At 37.3% G+C, this 17,063-nt stretch overlaps 2 protein-coding genes across 2 annotated transcripts in view; one reads left to right on the forward strand and one right to left on the reverse strand.

Annotated features, from left to right (window-relative positions):
• Positions 1–1,196, reverse strand: part of LOC124154239 (peroxiredoxin-like) — a 1,497-nt gene extending 301 nt beyond the window's left edge. Inside the window, exons 1-6 of the mRNA XM_046527838.1 lie at positions 1,056–1,196; positions 877–934; positions 626–767; positions 418–553; positions 198–326; positions 13–118 (exon numbers count right to left, since the gene is read on the reverse strand). Of these exons, the coding sequence (XP_046383794.1) occupies positions 13–118; positions 198–326; positions 418–553; positions 626–767; positions 877–934; positions 1,056–1,088 (604 nt within the window). The 5' untranslated portion in view covers positions 1,089–1,196. The remainder of the gene's footprint in view (positions 1–12; positions 119–197; positions 327–417; positions 554–625; positions 768–876; positions 935–1,055) is intronic.
• On the forward strand, positions 1,191–17,063 carry LOC124154240 (anaphase-promoting complex subunit 13). The gene is made up of 3 exons (XM_046527839.1): positions 1,191–1,277; positions 3,188–3,313; positions 16,697–17,063. Exons 2-3 carry the CDS (start codon positions 3,194–3,196, stop codon positions 16,883–16,885), a joined length of 309 nt encoding a protein of 102 aa, XP_046383795.1. The 5' UTR covers positions 1,191–1,277; positions 3,188–3,193; the 3' UTR covers positions 16,886–17,063.

Genomic DNA, 17,063 nt, shown 5'->3' on the forward strand with positions numbered 1-17,063 from the left:
AGGATTAGTTACCTTCTCCATGCTTTTCAACAAATTGGAATGCTTTGATCAGACGAATTACTTCATCCACACTCCTACCAACTGGAAGGTCATTCACAGTTGCTTGCCGAACAACACCCTAGAAAACAAGGTTATCATTTTCCTGGATATGGAATGGAATTTTTCTGGAACCTGATGGATGAATTCTCAGTACTTACTTGTGGATCAATAATAAATAGTCCTCTCAAAGCTAAACCCTCACTTTCAATCAACACATCATAAGCTTTTGATATCGATTTCGTGAAATCTGCAACCAAAGGAAATTCTAGGCCTCCTAGTCCTCCTTCCTGGAATGTGAATGTTTCACATTAGCACATCTTGTCAAGCAATGGTTACATTTATACATATTAACAGCCATTTTCGTGAACGGTTACTAACCTTTCTGGCCAAATTAAGCCATGCTAAGTGAGAAAAATGAGAATCGGTTGAAATTCCTATAACTTCTGTGTTCAGTTCTTTCAATTCCTTCACTTTGCTATCGAATGAAATAAGTTCGGTGGGGCACACGAAAGTGCTGTAGAGAGAAAAAAACAATTTAAATCCATTCAATGCGTGAAAAGAACTTAAATCCCGAAAGCGGTCTTACAAGTCCAGTGGATAAAACAGCAAAACAAGGTATTTTCCTCGGTAGTCGCTCAGCTTGACATTTTTGAATTCTCCTTTAAACACAGCGATTGAATCAAAATCTGGTGCCTTTTGCTGGACTAATGGGGCCATGACGTTTAAACCTAGAAAAATTGAAATTCTAGTGAGACAAGAAATTTCACGTATACTCGCTTTTCTGAATCAATATTTGTAATATTCTTCCCCGCAATTTAAGACATTAGAATATCTCACTTGTACTGATGGGTCGAACATACTGACTCCCGCTAATTGTCTTGATAGATGGAAGTGCCTAAACAGAAAGGTATATCTACAGTTAACACCACTATAACCATATGAAAAATGAACGGTAGTACAACGGTGAACAAAGGTCAAATATTTCCGGCATACATAATAACTACGGGATCAAATACCTTAGCAACAACTCTTCTAATTATTCCTGCCATTCTATTGATTAATGGCAACACGTATTGTCAAAAGACAGCCTTCAGTCACCCAAAAACCAACAGCTGATGACTTCGACCCCCAATGCACCAAATTACGGACACCGAGTGGCCGTGTTATCGCATTTCATTTGTTTGCGCATGTTTGTATAACCAGGATCGCGGCGATTGTGAAGGTCAATTCTGTCTGTGGTATGATATGTTGCCCATTGTTTTTCCTTTTTCTGTTATCAATTCTTAATTTTAAATTTATCTCATATGCTGCATGTGTGTGCGTTAAAGGTTGAAATATTTCACTTAATCTCCGAATTCAAATATAGCTGCCATTGTCCATAATAAACTTAGCTTGCATGTTCTATTATTTACATGATAATGTCATATATCTGTTGCTTATCTGGAATTGATGTATTTGCTTATAACTTTTCACGATTCAACAGATTCAGTTTTCAAGTGGAAATAGATAATGGAATTTCTTTGGCTCCTTTTCCACGATTGTTAATATTTTTAATAATTGATTTTGCATGCAACTTATTTGTGAGTGGTTTAATTACGGTTTACATTGTTCCGTATTACATTCAATCGAAGTAAACTTGTTAGTCAAGGGATTCTCGATCCTAAGCTCATAGATAGCTTTTCCTCAAAAGTGAAGGAAAATTATCTTCCATGTATTCTTGTTGTATTTTTTAATGTGCCACTGGTCGATTTAGCATTTAGCTTGTTGAAAGCTCCATTCCATTGCCGGGAGATGCGCGACCTTATCATTGAAAGGTTTCAAATTTGCTTAAAGTTGAAGTTTCGTGTACCCGCTTCTGTCCAGGTTCAGTCATCTAAATCTCCCTTGTTTTCATATTCATAGTTTTTTTTGCCTAAATCTAGCCTCAGGTGCAAGAACTAAGGCGAGATTTGGGTAATTATATTAATTTTCAAATAAATTCATTGGAATGTTACTTTATTTTTAATGAATGCAAATTAAAGGGGTTTATACGTTTAATGCTCGTCCTCATACAATTGCCTGTATATTTGAGTATTGCATTTTTAACATTGCAGGAAGAAATTAAAATTGCATTGTAATAACACGTCTACCTATTTCTGCATGTCAGGAAAAAGTATAATTTGCGCATAAAATTATTGCAATGCCCTTAAATATTATAAATGATGAAATTGATTGATTCGCTTTCACTTTGTGAAAATTCATATTGAATGAATAAAAACAACCTTTATAATTTTCACAGAATTATTTTAATGGCGAGACACATTTCAACGCTGAGGCATCATTCCCAAGTACGAGTCATTCTCTTTATAAATGATAACTTCTTAAATGTATTTTTAAAATTGGAATGATATACTCAATCTTGAACCCTGTTTGTTCAGGGGTAAGAAATTGAAGCCTGTGAGAAGACTATAGCACTTGTCAGATTAATTTCTTTCGCATTAACATTTTTTTACTGGTGTCACACACCTCCTACCTCACACATTTTTAGGTGGCTTTTGATATATTTATAGTGAATTCCCTTGCAAGGTAATTTTCAGATCCAGATATTATGTTGCACAAGTTTTCTGTTCAATTCATCTGTTAGTAATTTGATTTTGCGTGGTTCATGTTATCACTTAGCCCTTTTTTGCATGCTTCCAACATCATACCCAGGGTCTCTATGCTGTTAGCATGCATGTTGGGTTTTATGTACGTTTGGAGGTAGACATATGATGTTTCTGTTTTTCTCCTGTCCCTTCATCCTGTGAATCATGTGTTAATGTATTTCCAGGCTGTTTCTTTGACCAAATTAGCACCTCTCACATCATTTGTTTGTTCGGTTTTGATACCCCAATACAAATCTCATGTGGGCCTTTACCGTTTCCCCTTTTTTTTGTTAATAAAATTTATTTTACTTTACCCATTTACTTATAATTAACTTGTCTTTTCTAAGCTATTAATGTGCTTTCTTCTTTTTAGCTTGACTTTTTTTTGGGGGGGAAAGTGGATTTTTATTCAGTTTTCAGTCTGTTATCTCTCTCACTTGTAATGAGAGAACCTTACTTATATGATTTTGTGAGAACTCTCTTTTTCTCCAAGCTTTTTATTGTATTGTTTAAATAATTTACAGCAAACAATGGACAGTCAAGTTCTGGGTGATGGCCATCTCTTAGAAGTGGCTGATGATCGTTGGAGGGAAGAAGTCCTCCCAGTGGAAAATATTTCTGTGCCTCCCTCGGAGCTGCCTGATCCAGAGGTAAATATACGGAATAAGTTTGTCTATAGGGTGGTTTCCTATTTCTTTTTATTGCCTACATTGAAAGACTATTACTCCTGGCGTACATATTTCACGCTTTTAGATTTTTAAACGACGATATCTATTTTTTGCGATTAAATGAAAAGTGAAAATTTTCAAGCGTGTGTAAGTGCGATGGCTAAGTATGAATGCTGGGAGAAGCCCGTTTGACATCATTCTGGTTCCGGCTGCCGCCGTATGAGGCCACCTTGGTGCGAGGCTATGAGCGCCGCTACGATGCAGGCTGCTAGAAGGTAGCAGAGCACCCTGCTAGCAGGTAGCTCTCTGCTTAAATAAGGATTATTAATACCCTATCAAAGGAAGGAAACTTTCCAACCATAGGCAATTTTAATAGGTGATTATTAAGAGATGTTTCCCTGAGCTCTGTGCCTCACGCATGCATTGTTAATCGCGGGCAATGTTAAACTCCTGACTACTCGTATAGCATCTGGACCCCTATGACGTCACATGGACATTGTGTGGCTACCAATCTGGCCTTTTTCAAATGAGGTTGAAATTGACCATTAACATTCGTCTAAACTAGGATTTCTAAAACCAAATAATTTGTATAAATTATGAATACACTAAGGATGGTAACAAATCACAATCAATGCCGTTGGTTTTCTTTGATGAAGGAAACTACCCTATTCTTGATTGTCTATCTATTAATCTCCTGGAAATATAGAAAGCTTGACTTGGGGTAATTTTGATTTTTTTTTATTTTAACTACAGCTTACTCTCAATTATCCGGGCTAATGATGGGGAGAGACGGCACAAATAAATAGAAAATACAGATAATCCAAACTTTAACTTTTATTTTTTAATGTTCAGAATTAAGGCAAATCAAACAATTTATTATTATTTACGCACATTTGCTGTTACTTTAGATTGCTTTTCGGTTTCACTAAGAGCTTTCTTTGCAAGACCGCGATTATTTAGCGATGATAACACGAGCGTATTAGTATTCCTACTGCTCCATATAGGACCTAGAAATATGAGGCTTGGAAAAAGGAACACAGAGCTTCTGTGAATGCAGCTAGCACACGATCGCATCCATTTTACGAAGGGTATTCTAACGGAAATAATAAGCCCGGTGTATCCTGACATTAAAATGCAGTCATTCTGGTGATTTTGCATCCGATTTATTTTTTATCAAGATCGTGGAAAACATTGAATGAGAGTGAAAATCATGCACAGATAATCCTCGACACGGATATGCTGCAGCCGGATAATCGGTAGTCTGCTGTAGTTTAAATGGGTTGAAGTCTAAATTATGGTTTGATGGGAGGAAGTAGAAACTTTTTAGGGTTTTCCCCTCATTGTTCCATCCTTCTAGACAATCTTTGCATTACTATCCTGCCATCTTCTTCAGGTCACTGGAGTTTCTCGTCTGGATCGTGCTGACTAATGTGGGCTGGTCTGCACATAGTTTTCAGGTCCACATTCCCTATTGGTCAGTAGCTTGTCTTCTTGCAATAGAGGGTTTTCCCACATCTCATTGAGTAGGCCAGCTGAAACAACCAAGGAGCAGAACTACTTCAGCTGGAACAATGGCTACCCACTATCCATGACTCGGAAAACTCCATTCCAAGAATTCCAAGCGTTACTGAACAATAGGGACCATCACCACTCCCAGAGAAAAATGCACACAGATGCAAAATATTTGTGGTCCCATATCCTACCAAATTGCAAAAACTTATTCCAAGGGAGAATACTGCATGTCCCGTTTATCTTAGAACAAGATATCAGTGACAAAACGTGTCCTCTCGGAGGGAAGAATCAGGTCTGAAATTGAGGAGACACTATGACCCAAAAATAGTGACATATATGTAATTTCTATATTCTCATAAACAATATAGAAATATACAAAAGTGTTACATAGCCTCTGGCCGTGACCTTCCTGGGCTGCTGTTACTCCGTCAATCAGCCCCTGGTCTACCTTGCCAAGTCCTTTAAATCCACCTCCAGGGAAGGTCAAAAACACTCTTTAAAACCCTAGGTCCCAGTTTTCTTACCCGAGGGGTCACCTTTTGGACCAACAGTCAAGACTTACATGCTCACCCACACATAGAAATGGATGATGCATGCAACAGTGTTGTTCTGCACACCAGTCAATGAAGGGAGAATTTCCATCTCAAGAGGCAAAAGAGACTAGCATAACAATGTTGGGTGTAGACCTTATGTGGATGGTGCAGTGACTCATTTGTTGGATAAAAAGGTCATAGTTTCACCACTTAAGTCAACAAACACAAACATTTCTTCAATGAAGAGGACAATCAGTCAATGGTTGCTGAACATCTCATGGAAAAAGGGCAATGTACTTGCACATTCAATATATCCTGCATTTTCAAACTAAAGCCAACAAATTATGCATTCAGGAATCAGATGAACACAAAATTTGGAATATGCTCCTCATGAATGCATCTCTCTTCCACTTTGCCTCACAGTAACTTACAATAAAATTTCAAGAACCAGTACCCACATAAACCATCCCTTGAGAGTTGAGATGCCATCCCCATTACCTCCATGCAGGAGGTTGAATCCTAACTTTCAAACCTACCCCGCTTGTACTTAAAGGTTATTTAATTTTTCAACGGCTGCTAACCTTTCATGCTCAAACCCCACCCAATCATCTTTCCCACCCTTCCAGAAAATACCATTTATATTAGTCAAATTCCTTAATGGGCATTTCAGGTTGCATTATTTCCCATTCATTTATATTGAAAATAGATATAAATATAATATATCTCACAAAAAGATATTCTTCTGCTCAACTGTGCAATTAAATCTTGCTGGACTTCTTTGTACAAACACTTGACGGTTCATACATGGAAATGAACAATATTTCAACGCAAGTTAAAGTCCCCAAATGGGATTCTTCTCTGACGAATATCTTCCCCACCCTTCACCATCCCTCAGAAGTACAATCAAAGATCGACATGGGGTCAGAGCCCAGGAGAAGAAGAACATCAGGAACAAGAACTCTTTCCTGATGATGCATAGCACCGCTCAAGACAGCAGTGAAGACACAAGATTCTAGTGGTACCCTCACTCTATAACCTTTCCCCGCCTCCCCTCTGAAGGCTCTAAAAAATTAAGCAATCTCCCACAAACTTCAATATTCCTACTGTGTGACTGACTGTGCGTGTGTAAATTTTTTCCACTCGAGAATTTTGTAATGACAACAAAATATCGTGCTGTATTTAGAATTTCCAGTTTATTGTGCCAGATATCATAGATTAAAAAACTTGACCAGCCCATTGTTGGCATAACCCTTTTGTGAACTCCTAGGGACTGAAGAAGCCTGCAGGATATCAAGGCAAAATATTGTCCAAAAGAATGGAACAATGCATAGGAGACTTCAAAAAGCAGTTACAGTAAACTCTTGATTTTACGAAGTCAGTGGGACCGGAAAATTGGCACTTCGTAAAATCGAGTTTCGTAAATTCAAACCTTTTTCATAAGTCACGAAAAAAATGTTCGCTTTTGTTTCTTCCGCCGTTTTTTGTCTTTAGTGGTCTTATTTAAATGTTTTCGGTGGTTATTCTCGGTATAATTCATAGAAAAGGCTTTTTACTATCGATTTATGATGTGAAAAATCGTTAAATAATTGTACCACCATAAAATTCCCATTTCTTGTTCATACTTCAACATCAACGATCGCTAAAGAAATTCCCGACCAGTTTAGAAAACGTAATCAAATAATGAATTGCAATGTTTATTATAAGATTTAACAGTAATAAATTTGTGGTTAGGAGCCAATAGCTACTATTAAGTATGCAAAAGATAGATGTTTGTTTCTGACACCCACGGAATTTTAGCGGCAGCCGGCCTAACCGCCATTTATGTCGCCCTCTATCGCTCAGTGACGAGAAAAAAAGAAAAACAAGGGTCTTAGCCCGTTTCCAAAATAACCTTCGTAAGTTAATATTTCGAGTTACTTCGTATTTTCAGCAGAATGTGCTCTATTTTCACTGAGATTCAATTACGATCATAAATAACGTAGGAAGTGATTATCTTCTGGCGAATATTTGAAGTAAATTCTGTTTGAGTTCTCCGTCCGACTATACTGTGTTCCATCATCTTCGCAGACGTTGCCATAAAAGACTTAATTCTTCATCAGGACTGTATTCTTCATACCGGGTGTGAGGTGACCTGTTCATATAGTATGTTTCTCTCCTTTTATGCCGACAGGAGCAAGGTTCCAACCGGAAAACGACAGGAGAAACATCTTACAGTATCGGAGAAATATAGATAGAAACGTTATTATCCACATTGATTGTTTTCCTACAAGAGACGTTTTATCATTTCTCAACGTGGTTAAGTATTGGTTCGCTAGCGTGAATTCCCAAAAAATGACACGCAAAAACCTGTACCGTCACCTCATTTAGTTTTCGTGTTCCTTTCTCCGCCGTATTGAAAGTTAGGCAAAGGATCATTGACATAGAGAAAAGATTTTCTTAGTTTTAGCACTAAAAAATAGTCGCGCCATATCGTAAATAAATATAGTGTGAAAAGAGCAAAGAAATTAATTTCAATTGAAAAGTCAGCTGAGAAGAAGAGAGACAATTATAAGCGCGGCACCATTTTCCCGATAGTGGAAGATACTTCTTCCGCCTCTCTCCGGTTAATAACTTCCCCCCGTTGCAGGTAAAGATGAACCATGCCCTTCTCCACAATCGGGGAAAGTTCCCAGTGGGTGGGGTGAATAAGAGTGGGATGGGGATTGCCTGAGGGAAGAAGTGTGGTCAGCACAAGGACTGGTGAAGGGGGCGAGACAAAGAAGGGTGGGGAAATGGCCTTCAGCTCTGCCTCAGACTACTTTTGGGGGCCGTATTTTTTTGCGACGCACACAAGCTCAGTCTCCTTAGGGAGGGAGTGAATGGGAAATGCTGGATAAGGAGGGGTTTGGGATGCGTAAGGTGGGTGTCAGCAAGATCAGCCAAAGGCGGCAGGAGGGAAGGGACGGCTTTGGAAAGACAACCCCAGCATGGGAGAACGGGGAAGCGCGTGAGAAGAAAGTTCATGGAGAGACTTGGAAGTGCATCTTCATTACGAGAAGCCTGAAATATAAATTGGCGGTAAATAGAGCCCAGTACTTAAGATATTTAAGTTGTTCATTCACAAAGGCCAATATATACACGAAAAGATATTATGGCGCGGATTGCATGTATCAACGTCCATTTCGGGATGTTATTAATTTCTGTTCCCATTTATAAAAGTAGCAAATAGATTTGAAAGAATGATAATCATGAATAAAAATATCTAAATCGATATCCAAACGCACATGAGCAAAATAGATGAATGTATACATACCGATCCATCGCAAGTAATACCGCTCAAGCTTCTTCCGGTATAGGACTTTAAAATCCTGGATAATGCCTTGGTCCAAGGGCTGGGACTTGCTAGTCGAGTTCGGGGGTAAAAAGAGGACTCGAACATTAGCCAATTTTAGATCTTCCACGTATTTATGAACGGTGGCATTATCCATTATTAAAACAATTTTGCTGTTCTCTCCAGAAATTTTTCTCTGTAGACGTATAACCGTTTGCTGGAAAATTTCTCGGGTCATCCAGCTGTTTTTATTTGCATGGTAAAAAACGGGGAGGGCTTCCAATTTTACATGTTTCAAGCAACGTGGCCTTTCAAATTTCCCAATGACAACGGGCTTCTTTTGTCCGTGCCCGTTTGGTTGACGCACAGCCCCACAGGCACTTTACTCTTTTTTCCCCCCATGGCACCTTTGCCCTTTGAAACCCAGGGTTGCGTCAGGTAATGCATTAAAAAATAGCCCAGTTTCAGGGGTCAGCGAGGGTGAGCTCGTCGAGGAAAGGGTCCCGGATTAGGGACCCTTCGAAGTGCTTCGGCGAAAAGTAGTCAAGTAGTCTTCGAAGTACGTTCACAGCAGTGCAAAGGGTTAATTAGGGGTGTACGAAATACTCCGCGCGACCTTCCTGACATGTTTAACTACGAATTATTGTCGATGCTATGTTTACGAACAGGCACGTAAATAGGGGCATAATGTCAGCCGCGATATTTTAACTTAACTCCTACTCCCCCTAAATTCCCACATTGAGGTTTTTGGCGACCCATTTCTCTCCAAAGTTGCATTATCATTTACGATTTCGCACTTTTGATGGACCACAGTTGGAAGCGCTGATTTTTTAGCTACTTACGCCGGCGTAACTAGTTTTGTTGACAAATTTTTCGCCGTAGTTCGTATAAACGAATGCCATTTGCTCCTAGGGACCGAGCCGAGGTTCGTAAATTCAAAAAATTTCGTATAATCGAAACTTCGTATAATCGAATAGCGCCATGTATTTAGCATAGGCTTTTCACCGGGACCGCAATATCACTTCGTATAATCGAAAACTTCGTAAAATCCTGCTTCGTAAAATCAAGAGTTTACTGTACGTAGTTTTTTTATACAAATGGATGGATACCCACCATAGAATTATTTTTTTATCATCAATATTTTTGTAAATAGTAGTCATAGTAGGTTACATATCTTGTATATACATATGTGACTGATTGATTGGTGAATTTTCAGTGTTGTGAAAACTGCAAAATAATGCTGTAAGCTGTCTTGGCATGCTTATTTTTTTACTGCTAGGGACAGAGAATAGTTGTAATATATTCCTACATTCCATGATTTTTCAGTCATGAACTTGTTGTAACTTATCAGGACTTCTGCAAAAGAGTTGGAAAGTAATTATGATAATTGTTTAGAAGATGGGGTGAAAATGAGAGGGAAATCCTCCTGTGCATCGAGTAAACATTCTTTGCTTAGTTGATAGGTGTCTCTGTGTTTTTTGTCATTGCCATTGATTATGTACCAAATTTGGGAAATATCAAGTCTGTAATTAGGGAAAAAATTACTGTTCTAAATATCCTTACAACTAATATCTCTAACGTAGAATTAACTGAGTATCTAACTGAATCTCTCATATATATTCAAATACTGGCATATTTACATAACTATGAGCTCCATTCATAAGTCTATGCATTGGGATTTTGGATATGAAAGCAAAAGATTTATGTGTACAGGATTTGCAGGTAAAAATTAAATGATTAAACTACATATGTTTATAACTCCATCATGCATTTAATTATGACTTTCTGATATAAATATCTTAAGTTCAAGTAAATTTTAGGGTGTATCAAAAATCCTCTATTTCTATTTCAATATTCGCCATAGAAGAATCCCATTTGGGAACTTTAACTTGGGTTGAAATATTGTTCATTGTCATGAATGAACGTTACGTGTTTGTGCAAAGAAGTCCAGCAATATTATTTGCATAGTTGAGCAGAAGAATATCTTTTTGTGAGATATATTATATTTATATCTATTTTCAATATAAATGAATGGGAAATAATGCAACCTGAAATGCCCATTAAGGAATTTGACTAATATAAATGGTATTTTCTGGAAACAGAATGTGCTCTGCAAACATATTGGACTATGCTTAACAATGTTACTGTCTCTTACTCTCGAGATACAAATGTTGAATCGATATCGATGGAACAGTTGAATCTTGTTCATCATGCATGGCACACTGGAGGAATTTACAGTTTCAGTCCTCCCAAGTATGACAAATTCCCATGAATTTTTATCAGAATATGCAAAAACAATTGTTTGAAAGAATAGTGCATATTGAGTTGAAAGAAACAGTCATATGAGATCCAAGTAATTCATCTGCCAACTTGAAATCCCATCCAAATTATTGGATAACAGTACTCCTTTTATAGAGTTCAGTGGTGGATAGTCATACAGCTTTAAGTATCCTTCCATGTGCGAATGTTTGATTTTTGATGCACAGAGACTTGATATTAATTTAATATTACTCTATTATATGAGTACTATAGATGCTACTAGTATTAACTTTGCAACAATTGCTGCTAATTATAAGCTTTGTTCGCGTTGCTTGCTCCTTCTGCACCGGAAGGAGCAATGAAAATCAGGCGGTTGCAGAAAGGTTCAACTCGCGCGACGCGAACAGCTGTGTAACAACAAAAATGGCGCGGGACATGATTATAGAAAACATTGTCGAGGAGGATTTTTATGAAGACTGTAATGTTATTTTCCCAGCTTTCATTCAGCCACAGGATAGAGATGTTTTATTCCAGTAATTGTTGCGATTTACTGGGTTTCTTATGATGCTGGTTGAATTAATATTGAACACATTTGTGTATTGTTTGCTTGTTATTTGATTGTATTGGCATTGAGTTGCAAATACCTCAACATCTTCCATTATTATGAATAAGGTGTTAAGCTTAATAATAACAACAATAATTATACTTAATAAGATAATAAGTATAATTAAGGTTTTAAGCTTAGATAATATTTTTATCCTCGTAAATGACCATCTATTTCATAGAAATTATGGTGAAAAATAATGAAAAACTCGTTCAATACTGCGGAAATATTAATTAACATTCATGAATCGAATTAACGGGATATCAGTGCATTTCATTGAGAAGGTTGGTGATGTGAAAGACGTCATGTTATTCGAAGTCATAATTCTAAGTGTCAGTTGTGGCAAAAAATCATTTTTATGAATAACAATATCACCTACTATAACGACAAATACCACTCCATCCTCATCAAAGAGTAATTCATTGTGCACAATTGGTATAGGTCATTTTAACAATACTACATGGATCCACTTACGATACTGTTTCTCTACGAGAAAAGAATATACCTACGGTACGATTTTAAAAATTGCTATTGGATTGGCATCAGTCCCTCACGGGAGTTGTAGTAAAAGTATAGTCGACGGTACTAACAAATCTTTTTTGAAAATTCTTTATTGATGGGTTACTATGTTAAAACTAAGGTATTTTTCAATTAAATATGCACTTTTGCTAAGTTTAATGAGAAACATCCATTTCATTTTACTATATATTATAAGTTTGCATTCGTTTACTCTTTAACCATTTGAAATAATTTATTATCATTAATATTTCACCCAGTCAGATGTATTTCAGATATCCAGATGTTTTATTTCCGAAGAAGTAACGTCAAAATGAAATACCTTCCAATTTTCTATAATGGCCATTTGTTTTCCGCCAGTTTTCGTCTGCTATTTCCCATGATTCCTGAAGTTGCACCTTTTGCTCCACCTCCGAAGCTGGTGCAAAAGGTGCACCTTTTGAACCTGTACCCGTGACGCGAACAGCGTTTGTCACTTGCAACTTCCGCGATGTGAACGCAAAAGTGGCATAAAGGTGCAGGAAAGTGCAGAAGTGGCAGCGACGCGAACAAAGCTATAGTTAAAGATATTTCTTAAAATATTGTTTGAAAGTTCTTATCCCTGCACAAAAAAAGGAATGGAATGAACAATGGAATGGAAAGAAAGGAATGATGCTTCATTATATATCTTATTTTATTATTTAATTCAAATGTATCTATTTTTCTTCTATTTCAACAATAAGAATAAACCATTACAACCAGGTATAACAATGCATTCAAAACATATTAAAATTGATTTTGCTTTTACCTTAACCTACTATTAACCCTTTTACTGCTGTGAACGTACCTAGTACATCCGCACGGCAGACTGCTGTGGACGTACTTTTTCTTCGTCCCTGCCATGCGGTCAGCACTTTCGCCGAAGCACTCCGAAAGGTTGCTAATCCGGGACCCGAAATCCTTGACCAGCTCACTCACGCAGGACCGTCTCCTCGACCCTACCAGCCTACCTCCTGAAAAGTGATCGCTCTGACTGCAATTTGAAAATCAATCAATCAATCCGATCATCAAAAAATGATTGTTTTCATCGCACTCCTGCCAATCAAGCAATCAAGTACATCTTTGAACCGTGTTTCTGTGATGAAAAATAACGATTTTGTTAACTTTGCTAAAATGGCCATTTTCCGGTGGTCCGCAGCCAAGTTTTTAGCAAAGTTAACAAAATCTTTATTTCTCATCATAGAAACGCAGTTTAAAGACGTACTTGATTTCCTGATTGGCAGGAGTGCGATGCAAACAATCATTTTTTGATGATCGGATTGATTGATTGATTTTCAAATTGCAGTCAGAGCGGTCACTTTTCGGGAGGTAGGCCCCCTGCTGGTAAGGTCAAGGAGATGGTCCTGCGTGGATGAGCTCGTCGAGGATAGGGTCGCGCATTAGCGACCCTTCGGAGGGTGTACCACACCCATCCTGGAAGTACCTGCTCCATGGGTCCACGAAATGCATTTTAACCTTTTCGCCACACGTGAGGAGTAGGTTTCCGGAGATTGAACAGCAGCGAAAGGGTTAACAATAAACCATGGCTTAATTAATAACTAAGCCATATTTAGGTCTGGTAGTCTTTAATTAATGCATTTCTGTAGATTTTCTGGTTAATAACTCAATAATTTAGTATATATGTATGTACAGTAAAACCTCTATATAGTGAACCTCTTTACATCGTAAACCTCTATACATCGTACCAACCCTCTGGTCCCGTCAGATTTACATGTAAATTTATAGGCAAACCTCTCTATAGTGAACCTCTTTATATCGTAAAACCTCTATATATCATAGCAACGAGAGACCCCCGAGACGGCCTAACTACCTCTGCATTTCGTACCGAGACAACTAGAGACCATTAATGCAGCCGCGATAACGAACATGTAATGACATTTTCAGCGATAAATGTTTCACGCTTATTCTTCTCTTTTACACCTTTACTTTACTGCAATTTTCATGTTAACCATTACTTAGGGCCATTTTGTCCCATACGAGAGCATACCTAACGGTAAATAAGAAAAAGGCAACGACCTATCCTAATCATTTTAAGTGACAGTAAATGAAGACAGAACGCATCGTTTTCTCTTGAATCATGGTAAAAATTGCGCGATAGCACTCGCTTTCTATTACTTATGGCTTTATTTTCCTGTAAGTGCTTACATACTATGTTCAGTTAATAAAAGAGGCGACCAGCGCAGCCTATAATCCCTTGCCGGCGGAAATATTTCAACTAACTTCACTCCCATTTATGGAGACAGAATTACTCAACCGCATTGCTACTTCCGTTTCTAAAATGAAAATATTTCATGAATTTACTGCGACTCGAAATAAATCAAGTACAATTCTGCAATTATTTTATTCCCATATTTCCCGGTGTAGCACTTTCTCACTGCCGCCTTGGTAATTTTTCGCTGCTTTCGTGAACGATCGTAGTTTACAATTTATTGCGCTTAGCGACAGTCATCTGTCTTGCGTGCGTATTTATGCCGCGAAATCTGACTCTTCCATCAGGAGTCCGGGACGTCAATTTCTAGCAATTATGACGAACATCACTCCATGCGCGACAATGTTAGGTGAAGGAGACAGCTAATTAGTTGACATGCGGTAGAGTAATGAAATTTTTTACCGTCGCCGCCGCATTCTGCAGTAGTTCGCCCAGCATTCTCACCGGGAAATCACGTCCTTTCGCAGACCTAGCGTTTCTGTGTGCCCTCGGCAGAGTTTTTCTTCGGAACACTACATGCATTGTATTTTGGAGACAGGGAATTCAACAAAATTTTCAAAATTACGCTCAATTTCTTGTTTATTTTTTGCAATAGTCACGTGTTTATTTATTTTTTATAATCTTAAACATGTCATACATTGTAAGAATGATAAATCAATTTTCTAAAATATATTTTAAGGAGTATTTTCAATTATTTGCCATAAAATATGAAAACATACGAAAATTACTTAATTAATTATAAGTTGATGATGGATTCAACAAATAAAATGGGCGGCTGCTTGACATTACCGCATTCCGAGGATTTTTCCAAGCCATCGACGAGGGCAGGCAGAAGAAAGATGTAGCAGTGACCTTTGGAATACCATCTATTTTAAACAACCGAGGAAAAACAGAAGAAACTGTATATCTAGGCTGCACAAATAAAAAATGCGGGCAGTGAAATAAGAGGATGTAGGAATTATGTTAAGAAATATAAAAGTTGTGTACTTCCCTCCAAACACTACTAGTAAATTACGACCCTTAGACCAGGGAATTATTTCTTTGGTCAAAAGGCATTATTGAAAACAGCTAGTGATTTATTTTTTATGGAGAGTGAATAGTGAAAACGACATTAAAAGTGCTCATAGAACATCCTTCAGACCATGCACAGGCTGTGCCTTTCCTCAATTTTTGAGAAATGCTTCATCAAGGCTGGGATTATGGGTGGTAGCAAACAGGAGGAAAGTGAGATATTTGAGAATGAACCTACAGAGTACGATAAAATCAACAAAATAGTTGACACAAATTCAACATTTGAAGAATTTGTAAATGTTGATAATGATTTATTCATTTGTTCCTCACATGAGTTGGAAGATAGTGGTGAAGGAGATGTATATATCTTGCAGGATACAGTAAGAGATGGATTTAGAGGAAGATGTTAGTAATGAGGAATCAGTTACAGTTCCCACCAAAACAGAGGTTGAGGAATTATTGAACATAATTAAATTGTTTTTATTAAGCATGGAGGAATGCAATCATAATATGATTGTATTCAATAGAATTAAAAACATTATATCGAAAGAGTTTTAAAAAGGTTAAAGCAAGCCCAATAACTAATTTCTTTCCTAAAAAGCCCTCTTGAACAAGTTACTTTTACCTTTGTGTAATCATTAAATTGTAAATATATGTTCACTAATGCATGCATGTATGTTTAAATATATTAATATTATGGTTTATCAATAAAATGGTGCCTATCACTAAAACCTCTCTATAGTGAACCTCCATACATCAAAATGCCCAAATTTTGGTCCCCTCCATTACGATGTAAAGAGGTTTTACTGTATTATCATCATTACTGGAAGATTATGAGTTAAATTATCTTCTTGTAAGCTCCTTTAAAAATGCTCTCATGCAATGAAAACATGGCTAAATACACTTTAATCATTTATAGACTGAAGATTTTTGTTTAAACCAGGCTCAATGTTTTGTGTGTATGTGTGAACTTTTAAAATTTTAAACATCCATCCCTTAGATTATCAAAAATATTAATAAATTTGCCTCTTGTGAGGGTTCAATGTGTGATTGAATTCTGCTGTCAAATACATATGTAGACTGATCTCTGAAACACATTGGGGCTTAGTTTCATGATGTAGGTAGTTATAGTCTTCATTTAATAAGTTTATGCTTAGTAACTTGCTAATTTGCAAAAATATAAAACTGCAAATAATACACCTATGTAGAATATCGCAATGCCATCCTTGATTGGATTCAAAAGAAAGTTCTGCTATATATTTGTGAATGAGAATACTGCCACAGTTGAATGCCTACTTATTCCAAGATACATTTTGGAAATTTCGTTATTCTTTACTTAATATCTACTGTATGTATTCCAAAAATTATTTAGGAAGCAGATGGGGGCAGTGGTGGCCCTGGCGGTGAATCAATAGCTGCAGCTACGTTACGAGAACAAGAAGCCCGGTGGTCAGACCTGGCGCTGCTCACGTTGATGGAAACACAAGGCCCCAACCAGCCAGTTACGATGCAACCAAGTCTTCAGAGTCAACAGCATCTTCAAGGGTCCTTCCACAGTTGATGGTGATGATGATGAAGATGATGACATTCTTAAGTTATAATAAAAAGTTTTCCTGTGATTTGCATATCAGAGACAGTTAACCAACATATTCCATGTCATGTGCAATAGTCTGTGGATGGAAAAAGAACCCTTGAGCTAAGTATTAAGTTATTATCAATAAATAGTAACCCATCCCAAA

This window comes from Ischnura elegans, chromosome 2 (assembly GCF_921293095.1).
Source record: "Ischnura elegans chromosome 2, ioIscEleg1.1, whole genome shotgun sequence".
In the NCBI taxonomy this organism is placed as follows: Eukaryota; Metazoa; Arthropoda; class Insecta; order Odonata; family Coenagrionidae; genus Ischnura; species Ischnura elegans.